Source organism: Eurosta solidaginis, chromosome 5, assembly GCF_040869045.1.
Source record: "Eurosta solidaginis isolate ZX-2024a chromosome 5, ASM4086904v1, whole genome shotgun sequence".
In the NCBI taxonomy this organism is placed as follows: domain Eukaryota; kingdom Metazoa; phylum Arthropoda; class Insecta; order Diptera; family Tephritidae; genus Eurosta; species Eurosta solidaginis.
In genome coordinates this window covers 1,063,897-1,075,801 of record NC_090323.1, presented here as the reverse complement: position 1 = coordinate 1,075,801, position 11,905 = coordinate 1,063,897, and the positions used below count along the sequence as shown (strand labels likewise).

At 37.5% G+C, this 11,905-nt stretch overlaps 3 protein-coding genes across 8 annotated transcripts in view; 1 reads left to right on the top strand and 2 right to left on the bottom strand.

The window, feature by feature from the left end:
* The window catches only part of Atg1 (serine/threonine-protein kinase unc-51-like protein Atg1), a 63,756-nt gene extending 58,824 nt beyond the window's left edge, over window positions 1-4,932 (bottom strand). For 3 of the 6 annotated variants that reach the window (XM_067786762.1, XM_067786767.1, XM_067786768.1), the window contains exons 1-2: window positions 4,149-4,926; window positions 1,222-1,395 (exon numbers count right to left, since the gene is read on the bottom strand). In XM_067786762.1, the coding sequence (XP_067642863.1) occupies window positions 1,222-1,395; window positions 4,149-4,238 (264 nt within the window). In that variant the 5' untranslated portion in view covers window positions 4,239-4,926. Of the gene's footprint in view, window positions 1-1,221; window positions 1,396-4,148 lie in introns of all 6 variants that reach the window. The other 3 variants (XM_067786763.1, XM_067786765.1, XM_067786766.1) reach the window with 3 other exon arrangements.
* Window positions 4,933-6,294: 1,362 nt separating this feature from the next.
* LOC137254543 (uncharacterized) lies at window positions 6,295-8,398 on the top strand. Its single transcript, XM_067792288.1, has 4 exons — window positions 6,295-6,385; window positions 6,444-7,326; window positions 7,389-7,458; window positions 7,785-8,398. Exons 1-4 carry the CDS (start codon window positions 6,373-6,375, stop codon window positions 8,253-8,255), a joined length of 1,437 nt encoding a protein of 478 aa, XP_067648389.1. The 5' UTR covers window positions 6,295-6,372; the 3' UTR covers window positions 8,256-8,398.
* A 383-nt stretch (window positions 8,399-8,781) lies between these two features.
* RpL10Ab (ribosomal protein L10Ab) lies at window positions 8,782-10,348 on the bottom strand. Its single transcript, XM_067792289.1, has 3 exons — window positions 10,191-10,348; window positions 9,713-9,868; window positions 8,782-9,337 (listed from the first exon to the last, which is right to left on the bottom strand). The coding sequence occupies exons 1-3, from the start codon at window positions 10,193-10,195 to the stop codon at window positions 8,845-8,847; spliced, it is 654 nt and encodes a 217-aa protein (XP_067648390.1). The 5' UTR covers window positions 10,196-10,348; the 3' UTR covers window positions 8,782-8,844.
* Window positions 10,349-11,905: the final 1,557 nt, after the last annotated feature.

The following is an 11,905-nucleotide window of genomic DNA, read 5'->3' as shown; positions in this document are numbered from 1 at the left end:
TTTGGGAAAATCCCGACCCGAATCGTGTTTTACGATCACGGATCTATAACTATTTTCACTTAAAAGATAAAAATGCAACTTCCAACTTTTTTATGAAAATAACAATCAAACAATTTGGATCTAATACTCAAGCGTTGCCACTAGCTCCCCTATGTCAATACCCCGATTATCCAGTTCTAAGCTGCTATGATTTAAAAACTTACTTTCGATCACGTATCGTAACACAGCTTTTTAAATCGAATTATTAAATTATTTTCGAATCCGAAAACGGGAGCACGGCGTCTCGTGTACCGCATTGCGAATGTATAGCAGGCATCAGTAGCAAGCGGAACAAAATTGGCATAGAAAAAATGGTTTGTACGCACTGATACATAGGTTGGAGCTTTCTAACTGCACGGATTGCTTATAGTTTTCGATGTATTTTGTTGTCTGACTTAACAAAACAAAGCGGATCTTCCGGTAAATGGGAGAAATGACGAAGTACTTGCTGTCATCCAAGAAAGATACGGGGCATGCGCGCCTTGGCAGCCACGACACTGTTGACGCATGTTAATTCGAGACTGAAAAGTATTTCGTCTATCTGGGCCAATCATTAAAACGAAAACCAAATCAGCTTGGGAATCAAACATAAAATAGCTCTTGCCAAGATGTGCCACTTAGGACTGAGCAGGCAGTTGAAAAGTGAAGTTCTCTCACGACGAACGAAAATCAAGCTCTACAAATCGTTCATTATACCAGTTCTAATGTATGGCTCGGAGTCCTGGACGATGTGGAGAGAGAAAGAGATGACCCTTGGAGTGTTCGAGAGAAAAGTTCTCTGCAAAATGTATTGTCCTGTCCGTGATGCCGACGCCAACTTTCGAAGGAGGTCTAATTAGAAATTGTATGAGCTATTCGCAAATATGGCTAGATCTTGGCATGCGAATGGAAGAGTTCGGAGAGGCAGCCGAAGGAACTTATCAAAATAATTTTGTTTCGTTTGTAATCGTAGGTAATTGTGCTTGCATGCCATAGAAGACATTGCTAGTGGAGACAATGGTGTGAGAGAGTTTTCAAGGTAATGATGTGTTGTTTTACGCGAGTGTCACTCGGGGCAGCTCATCGATTGCAAGACTACACCTAGGGTATTTGCGTATGTTTCAAGGGTTAAATAACAAACTATTACTCAATTCTCAAGCAAATCTATACGCAATCCAGTTTTAATATCAAAGCACTACTTACCTCCATAACTAAATTCACGCACTCTTGGGACTCTTTACAATCTAACAATGCTACGACATTTTCATGATGTAGTTCGGTCAGCTCCTTTAAAATTTTTATCTCTTTTCCTAGCAAATTTTGTGTTTTTATCAATCCTTTTTTCGTTATGCATTTTATGGCAACTGGGAAATGTTTCTGAAAAAAGGAATATTAAGTTAATATTTTTAGATAAAGTACTGTTAGGTTGTGAAAACTAAATGTTCAAGAAAGGTTGATTTTCAGTGGGCATTATTAGATAAAAAAAAATGCAAGGCGCGATAATCTCCGAAGAGATCTAAGGCCGAGCTTATCTTCGAATTTGCGTCGTGCTCCTCTTGATTTTCCCTACACATTGGCCGGACGGGACCTACATGTTTTATGAAGACTCCGAACGGCATCTGCAAGGCAGATGAGCTTTCACAGAGAGCTTTCCATGGCAGAAATACACCCGGAGCGCTTGCCAAACACTGCCGAGGGTCGACCCCGCATAGAATATTTTCTTCTAATTGAAAAACCTTATTTTTAAAATTTTGATGTTGTTTTACCCGGGGTGTGAACCCAGGGCATACGGCGTGCTAAGTGGAGAACGCTACCATCACACCACGGTGGCGGCATTATTAGATAGGGAATAAATAAACGGAACTCAAGAGATAGCGTGGTTTTGATAAATATTTTGGAATAGGGCGTTCTACGAGCAAAGTCTAAGATAGAGAGTGGTTCCCACGACGACCAGGACAGCTTCTTCCGAAACCGTGCAGTTGTTGGTATTGTTGTAACAGTGCTTCGCCCCATCCACCGACTCAGTAATTGTCATTAATATCCTCTAACGGAATGGATATCGCTGAGGACCTCTTTATGCTTTTCTTCTCCGCACGGCTGAGTATTTCCTCATAATGCCTGCGGAGGTGACTTCTAAGGTAAGACAGTCGGTAGCCTAATGCCATCGACGTAGATGTCCAAAATGGTCGACATTGGTTTTTTCCACGTTGTAAATAAGGTCTGGGATCTCCCTTCTTTGGCGATCTTTGTGATTTGGCTAAGTTCGAACCTAAGAAATTCCTGACTTTTGCTGAATCGACCTGTTGGTTTGAGATCCACGTGGTATTACAAGGGGACCTTTATCTAAGTGCACTGGTGCTCGCACCGATGGTCACTCTAACCTAAATAAGGTTGCCGTGGGTTTGGTTGGTGACAATGTCAGGTTTCGCGAAGAAACTGGCGAGGTAGTCGTTCATTTTATTGCATAGCTCATCAATAGATAATAAAACTGGGTAATCATATGTCTTGGAGTAGGGCAGGATTGAGAACACGTCCTTCCAACCTACCAACTCGCCCGTTGGGACCACCAGTTCCCGTGCTGATCGGAATCTCATGCATTCCGACACCCCAAACGCTAGAATCCTATTGTTATTAAAATGTATTTAACAATTTGTAATAATCTAAGTTTTAGGCTTAAAACGCCGTAATAATAAATAAATAATAATAGACGGGCCGGGACCTATTGCCATTATCGTGCAGTCATCGGCATAGGATACAATGGTAACGCCTTCAGGTGATGAAGGGAGCATCGATATAAACACGTAAAACAAGAGCAAGGACAAGGTACTACACTGTTGCACCCCTTGTTAAGATGTTACGTTCCAGAACTACACCGATGACTGACGTCCACACAGATAAGAAGAGTGGGCCTTCCAAAGCCTTGCAGTAACGTGCAGTGATTGGGGTTCTTAATTAAATCCACAAATTTTCTGTGCTTCTAACGACAGCCGTTTCTATGTATTGGAGCGACTGGGATTTTTCCAACCTAGGGATGTCATTTCAGTGCACGGAGACATAACAGGTGTTGCTGCTATCTGGATTGTGGAGGCTGGCACCGGCCGTGTTGCCGGAAACGGCGTATATGTGGCACACACCACATTAGTTACCTGCTGCCTGTCCCCAAATGATCACAGTCACGGGTTTCTGTTTACCAATTTGGTCTCATAGAGCTAACGTGCAAAAGAAATGCGTTTTCATGCCAGTTTTTCAATTTAGACGCTTTTTGGACCCAGGATCGCAAATACGAAATCGGAAACTACAAATTTGACGTCTATCAAAAGATATTTGTGAAGGAAATTGAAAAAATTAATGTGGTAATTTTGATGATTTTGTTGAGTCTCCAAAAAGAATTGGTCTCCGAACTGGTGTTGGACCCAGCCAGGGTAATTTTTCATAAGCGCGACAGAGGCCGCCAATGGAGAAAGGTTGTCCACCCAAAAATACTAGACGCAAAATATTTGACTATCGATTTTGGATTCGCCTTTTTTCGGTCATTGCTGTTGCTGTTCATGTGGCGATGCGGTTACTCCGCGAAGGCTTTGGGGAGTGTTATCGATGTGATGGTCCTTTGCCGGATACAGATCCGGTACGCTCCGGAAACACAGCTCCATTAAGGTGCTAGCCCGACCATCTCGGGAACGATTTATATGGCCAAATTAAACCTTCAGGTCATCCCTCCCTTCACCCCACCATGTTCCATTAGGAGCTTGGGGTCGTCAGAGCCTCGTCTGTTAGTGAAACGGGATTCGCCGCTTGAAGGTGAGGTTGACAATTGGGTTTGGAGAAGCTATATATTGCGCTGGCAACCTAAAAAGGTTGCGCTACACAACCCCTTAAATCTGGTATTTTAGTAGCCTCTTACGACAGACATACCTACCGCGGGTATATTCTAACCCCCTAACCTCCTGGGGGTCGGGCATTGCCATTCAGATAAGCTATTTTCAAAGGAAATAAACAAAATAATACACGTAAGTTTGTAATTGTAAGGAATCAACTTATAGTTGGCTTTTTTCTCCCTGGATGTGTTCATATATTATTATGGAAACATCCGCCTAAAATAAAGCTGGTGCTGTTTTATAAATTTTACTTACTTTGCGATGACGTCCCTTATATACCACTGCAAAAGCACCGTGTCCTAGCATATCCTTTGAACTGTACTCATAATCCCCGACAATGTTCATTGCACCCAAAGTTCGATTTTCTTCAAGAGTATAAATTAAGTGGTGGCAGTGGTTGTGCTGCTGCACTTGATGTTATGTGATTTTTTTTTTTCTTCTTATTTTTGTTAACAGTGGAATTATATTATAACATGATAAAGGCGCACATTAATGTATGATCTATATGTATGTATAATTTACATACTTGCATACGTAAGTGGGATCGTGTAGTATTGACCTGGCCGTATTGGTTTAATCAGCTTAGCTAAAGGTTTTCTTCGACCTGCATACGGTCTTCAAATACGATGCTTCAATCGTTTTACTTAGTGCATATCACTTGGAAAATCAATTTTTCTATTTCTTATTACACTTCTCTCGCCTTACAGTTTTCTCACAAAATATTGCACAGGTTTTCTTTTGAGATTATCAAATACGCACTTAAAATATATACAAATGTGTTTTAGTTAGAAATATGTATTATTATCATTTTTATATCAATTCACTGTGTTTCATTCACGGCTATGCTACATAAACAACGCAAATTTTGTTTCAATAACTCAACCAAGTTTTATTTGGAGATTGTATTTTAAAAACTTTGTACATACTTATTTATTATCTACGACTGGAAATTTATTTATTGGCCTGAAAAATTTTCCGATCGAACTCTGCCAAAATAGTTTTTCACTTTTGATTTTCTTACGAAATAATGACGATAAAGGAAATGGGAAGTCACCACATTTCTACATTCCTCTTGCATTCACCACATTGGTTCAATTATACAGGTTGGCTCATCTCATCAGCTGATTTTATTTATGTCATTGCATGGTCGAAGGGATTGTCAAAAGGAGATGGCAAACTCAAATTGAAACCAACACATTGCCAACATTTACTTACACATACAAAAACTGCTAAGTTTTATGTTTCCATTCCATACCATTCGCATCAACACCAATACACAGATTTTGACAATTTGAACAGACATATTTTGTTGCTATACAGATGAGCCAACCATGTATAGTTGAACCATGCATTCACCATATCAATCTTGCAAAAATTTCAATATAGCAGCTAAGAATGACAAATGCACAAAGAACTTTATGCGGCAGTTACTCACGAACGTACGTACCAAAAACGTGTCAGCTGACACGACCTATCTTATGAGTGTGCAATGTAAACGAAAACTCACCGACGTGCAACGCCCGTACGAATGTAGCCCGGAACGTAGAAATCAAACCAATTTTGATTTTTTCCGTAAGAACGTGTCAGCTGATCGCTCTCTCACTAGACAAAGTTGCCTAGTAAACTTTTGTGGGCTAATTTTTGACCGTTTGCAATTTTATGCAAAAACGCCTAATTAAATTTTGAAAAATTGTGAAAATAATTCGAAATAATTATGTAAAAGTGCAGATTATTAATATGTAATCTATTTATACTTATTTGATATTTATTCCGGCCTTTTACGATATCAAAAATTAAACTGGAAAAAGTTGATGTTTCCATAAGCATACATGCAAAATGGTCAATGGCAACAGTGCTTATTTGTAAACAATACACACACAAATATGTTATGTACATGTACACAGGCGCACACATTGATTCCTACGGGCTTGAGAGTTCGGTCAAACGTGCTTCGTACGACAAACGTCCGTACGTACGGCACACGTCGGTGGGTAACTGCCGCATTAAGCTGTAGACATTGGCGCCGTTTGTCGTAATGGTTATGGCCTTTGTGAATCAAACTAAATGTGGCATCTTAACTGTCAACTGCCTGACAGGTTGTTCAATATGGCTACGTTTTGACAGGATGTTCTATATGACGGCGCAAAGGGCCTTCTATCTTCAGCGTGAGATAGAAAGAGATACAGAATGAGACAGCGATAGTCAATCAGGTGATCCAATCACTTTGGAATTTTGACGTCTATGCAGAAGATATCACACTTAGTTTGATTCACAATGGTTATGGCTTAGCGTTATGGTATGGTACCATTAATCGAATACATTGATTTCCATGAGTTATGCTGCCATTAATTGGCCCTTAAATTTATTATTATTTTTTAAACAATTTTGACACAACAGATGACAAATAACTGTCAAAAAACTGGAATTATTGTTTATGTTATTTATTTGATATCAATTAAATGCAATTTCTGATTTAATAATGGACGTTGAAGGTAAATTTGTCGCCGGATTTCACTGCATTTAAAAAAACTGATATTTTATTTTTAATAGAAGAAAACATAGAGAGCGACGCTTCCCACAACTCGAATGAATTAGGAGACACTCAACGCCTCCATATAACAAAGTATCCATCCCAATTTCGTGCTCTGGCAAATAAATTTGCTCATGAAAAAAATTTAAAAGATAGACGAAAGCTTTTGGAAATGTATGGAAATCATTTAATAAGTTTTAAACGCTCTATACTGCTTAATCGTAAACGATGGCAACAAAGATACCTACGGCGCCAGTCATTTCTACGCTCAGTCTTCATGCAACAGCTATTGGAGTTGGAAACCACTTTTCTGGAATTAATTCCAATTCTTAATCTAAATGGCATGCCATCAAAAAATGATCTACGAATCAATCATTCATCGGACGTATGTACTCCTATTACCCGTTTCTACAAAGATTTATTGAAACTCGAAAGCGATGATTGGTTAGCAAAATTTCATATGCAAAAATCGACTTTTGATTGGCTTTGCGGCCAGTTGAAAGAAAATGGGCAGTTTTTAGGGAAAAATTCATTGATGGGCAAGGAACCTCCATATGAAAGGCAAGTTGCGTTGGGACTGTATGCCTTTGCTACTGGAATAAAATATTTGGAAATCGCTCGTATATTTAAAATTACATTGCGTACAACAATATGCAGAATTATGAAAAGCGTTGCCGAATCAATTATAAAAACATTTGGTGATCAATATTTATATATGCCAACTAGTGAGGAGGAGTTAGATGAGATTGGGGAAGCCTTTTACAGTGCGTCTAAAATGCCACCCGTAGCCATTGGGGTACTCGGAGTATGTGAAGTGCCGGCTAAGCAACAAGTCAATAGCAATTCTATCGAATCCGAAAATTCCACAATCATATTGCAGGTGCTGGTTGATAATAATATGATGTAAGTAATTTTGTATGTATGAACATGATAATGATTTACAACTTAAAAAATTTTTGTTGCAGATTCCGTAAAGTAAAATTGGACACAAACCAGCCGTCACTATTTTTGGAAGAAACAAACGAAATTACAAACGTAAGCATATAAGAATATGGACGTGGATGTGTGTTGTCGCATAAGTCCTTAGCTTAATTCACAAAGGGTCTAATCAACAGATTTAAAATTTTATAGGAGAATCGATAAACTTTTTTTTACATTCCCTTGAAGCAGATATGGAATACTTCCGATGTTAGTCTTCCTAACACTTTAATTTTAACTGCGGGTCATATACCAAAATTAAAAAAAAAAACCTAGTTTAAAAAAATCTGTCGGTTAGGGCCTATGTGAATTAAGCTAAGAATATAAAGTCAGGTTTACAGTAGTCACTAATAGTCTGGTTTGTTTTCATTATATACTTGCAGCTTTCCCCAAAATTAATTAAGAATCAACCAGTTTCGCGTTTTATTGTAACACCAGACACATATTATCCATTACGAAAGTCGCTTATGCACAAATATCATGATCCCGTTGAGCCGCACGAATACGACTTTAATGAAGCCGTTGACCATCTATTCATATTTAGAGACCGGGCTTTGCAACGACTTTTTGCACGATGGAGAATACTAAAATGTAATGGTGATATTGATCTAAGAACGATGGAAAAAGTTGTTCTTGCTTGTTGCGTTTTACACAACGTAATAGAAAGGAACGAAAAAACATTTAACGAACAATGGTCTAAAGGGCCACATTCAGATAACACTAAATATACAATGAGCAGTCGCTTCAAACCAGTTTTGAATGAACTTCATGGAAAACCCCATTCTTGGAAAGCAGACGGTGCATCCGAAACACGCAAGTTGCTTGGACAAGCCATATATTCTACAGAAATGTAGACTTTACCTATAATGTATTTGTTTTTAACTGAATCACTTTTCAGACGAAATCTGAGTAGAGTACTATTCGAATTGCTGCTAGTTGTTGATTTAATAAGAAAATAAAAATAATAAAACAATGCAAAACAATCTTTTCAACGTCAGACATTTTTTAGTCCTGTTTTTTTTTTTTTGTTTCAAATACAAAACTTTACATGCTTACTTAGGGTCGAAAACTATATAATTGTAGAGGAAGCCTCCTAGGTCCCAAAACTAAGAATCCAAACACTTGAATGTTTTTATCATGATCAAATTTTAATCAAAAATTGATAGTCTAGAGCTTTCAACTTTAAAATATCTATGTATTAACACAACGATTTTTGTTAATAATAGACAACTTTAATATAGGAATTTATTAACTCTGCCTAATTTAATAAAATTATTTTTACTATCCCCAAGTCGTTAATGGTACACAGATATACGAATTATGGAGCGAACTTGTTCGTAATTGCCTAGAAAATTATCCGCAGCAATGAATCAATTCTCATTTTTTTATATATATGTACATAAGTTTATTTGGACAATAAATCGGTTTAGTACAAATTAGTGCTTAGTATAGACGTTGTGGTGGCCCCATTGTCGACTTGATATGCAGAGAGCGGACATTTTGCCAGTTTTTCTTCAATAGCGACACCAAGAAGTTGATTGACAAGTGAATATTTTGAACCAATTCGTCTGGCTTCATGCCCACATGACCTACAGCAACTGATAGGCACAATACCTTTTTCATTTGGAACTTTATGGTTGACTTAACTTCTTCAATTTTGGCCATCATCGATTCTGTATGCGACAAAAGACCAGGGAATTTTCCGGCCTTGTTCAAACCAGGTCCCAATAAACGGGGTATCTGTTTGATCAACGATTCAGAAGCCAAGAAGGCGTCGTATGACTTGGCTAGTTTCTTTACCAGCTTTTTGTTCTTGTTCAACTTTTTAAGAGCTTCGGCATCCATGCATTCAACACCATTGGCTGTGGCTTCATCGCAATGCTGTTGATCACCAAGGATGCAAACCTTCATTTTTGGGCGTGGTATATGCTTCAACCTACGAAAAAAAAAAAATAAAATATTACTACCGCAAGTACAAATTATATAAACATATTTTTGTCATCACAAATATCAGTAATTTTAATCAACATAGAACCAAAGGCTCATGGTTTTCAGGTAATACATGCAATATTGAAACATCATTGAAAAAGAAATGACTCAGAAAGAAGCGCGTAGTTAAACTTACACGAAACCAGTATTTTATAAATTAAAAACTATAAAACGGTCATTAAAAGACCTACTCAATTGACTTTAAAGACCCTGAGTGAAGGTCCGTCTAGTGTAAGTTTACAGGAACCTCTAATTGATTACCCAAGTCTCGCATGATATATGTACCACACATAGCAGCTCGACTCAGTTGCTCACCACGTACTTTACGGTGCCGGAGAAACGCTTATCCTTTTGAGGATCGTAGTTTTTAAGACCGATCTGCAATTCAACAGTCTCCAAGAAGCCACGCTTCTTTTTTTGAGAGAATTCCAAAACTGCATTAACAGACTCATAAAGAGTATCTCGAGATACCTTCGATCTGGAAATAAAAATGCATACACCAATAAATTTTCACTGAAGCAAATAATTTTAATAGTCCTTTCAAATGTTCAATATTTAAGCTGAAATTCTATACCGGAAGTTATAGAATTATGCCAAAAATCTTGTAAACTTTACTGTAGCAATCATTTCCAAACTCCATCAGGATATTGATAAACTAAGAAGTTGGTTTTTAAGATTGCATAAATTATAGATCTACTGAACAACTCATAGAAATATGTAACTAATTTTTATAACAATTCATTCAATTCACTTAGGATTATAAAGAAAACTGCGGATTAAAAACTTTAAATAAAACTTACGCCATGACCGCACTTCTCGACAATTGACAAAAGAAAGAGAGAAATATGTCTGCTTCATTTTGTCCATGGAGGAACCAGCTGCAGGAGACCGCCAGAAATTAGCTGTTTCATACTTTTTTAATATGATTTGACACTTCAACTTCCCGCGCAATACGATTTTGATATTAGTCCATCTTTTTACAAAAACAAAATACATGGAATTTTTATTTATGCACGCTACTATGCTGCCACCTTGTATGGTTCCGCCATGATTTTGTCATTACATGACATTCGCTTTCAACATTGCTGCCAACATGGCGGAACGTTCCCCATGGCTCTGAACATGAAACGTGAGTGCTGTCATATAATTTTTTGGATGCTAAAGGTGTAATTAATGGTGGCTTATAACCGTAAAACCGTAACCAGATAAAACAGCTGATCGAACCTACCTTATGGAAATCAACGTAACCGAGTAATGGTGCCATACCATAACGCTAACGCCATAACCATACATAGGCAACCAATTGGTTTTTGGTTTTTCGCCATATCCATAACCTAAAAATATATGAGTTGGTGAATTTAATAACTTTGTGTAGATTTTATTCATTGTTTTGTATACGTTTTGACTAAGAGACTTATTTTTTGTGGAATATGCTTGTAATTTTTTGCGTTTTCTTCATTTTTATGAAATTTCCCCGATTTTTAGGTTAAGGCACCATTAATCGATCACAATGGAGATGGTTATGGATATGGGTATGGTTACGACTATGCCGTTCGGGCTAAGGAAGTTTAATTTGGCTTTCAGAATGCCCGGGATAACACGGTGAAGGTGAGATGGATGTGGTGAATGGATCAATTGCTTACCGAAAACCGAAAGCCATGGCGGAACCATACAAGGTAGCAGCATGGTGACATATATACAAACATAAATAAAAGTTCCATATATTTTGTTTTTGTAAAAGCCAAATTAAACCTCCTTAACCCTAACCCCATAGTCGTAACCATACACATATCCATAACCCTCTCAATGTGATCGATTAATGGTGCCTTAACCTAAAAATCGTGAAAATTTCATAAAAATGAAGAAAACATAAAAAATTACAAACATATTCCACAAAAAATAAGTCTCTTAGTCAAAACGTATCCAAAACAATAAATAAAATAAACAAAAAGTTAATAAATTCACCAACTCAAATATATTTAGGTAATGGATATGGCGAAAAACCAAAAACCAATTGGTTGACTATTGTATGGTTATGGCGTTAGCGTTATGGTATGGCACCATTAATCAATTACATTGATTTCCATAAGGTAGGTCGATCAGCTGTTTTATCTAGTTATGATTTTATGGTTATTGCCCCTATTACCGTTTACAACTCAACTCTGGTTGAGTTGAAATTTCGCAATTTGGTATTACAGATTACAACTCAACCTGTCAAAAAAAATTTCGGTTGAGTTGTCTAGTCTTACAACTTTTTGTGGCATTGCCGTTTACAACCTTGTGTTGGTGTAGTTGTCAAAGACGTCAAAATCTTACAACTGCTTACTAGCAGTTGTCTCATGCAATTTTGCAGTTGTTTTGAAAAAATGTTACGTTTTAGAAGACGGTTCACCACCTAATTTTTAACAAAGATGTTCAAAGTTGATATCAAAAGACACGTTTCGACCTCCGATTTAAGAATCCGAAAAAAAAAATTGTAATTCTTTGCGACAGCATGGCACTGCTAATACGCGTC

Coding starts and splice junctions, on each gene's coding strand:
- RpL10Ab (XM_067792289.1), bottom strand. Junction 9,338..9,712: donor CGTTTCTCCGGCACCGTAAA/GTACGTGGTGAG, acceptor TTTTTTTCGTAG/GTTGAAGCATATACCACGCC.
- LOC137254543 (XM_067792288.1), top strand. Junction 7,327..7,388: donor CTGGTTGATAATAATATGAT/GTAAGTAATTTT, acceptor TTTTTGTTGCAG/ATTCCGTAAAGTAAAATTGG. Junction 7,459..7,784: donor AAACAAACGAAATTACAAAC/GTAAGCATATAA, acceptor ATATACTTGCAG/CTTTCCCCAAAATTAATTAA.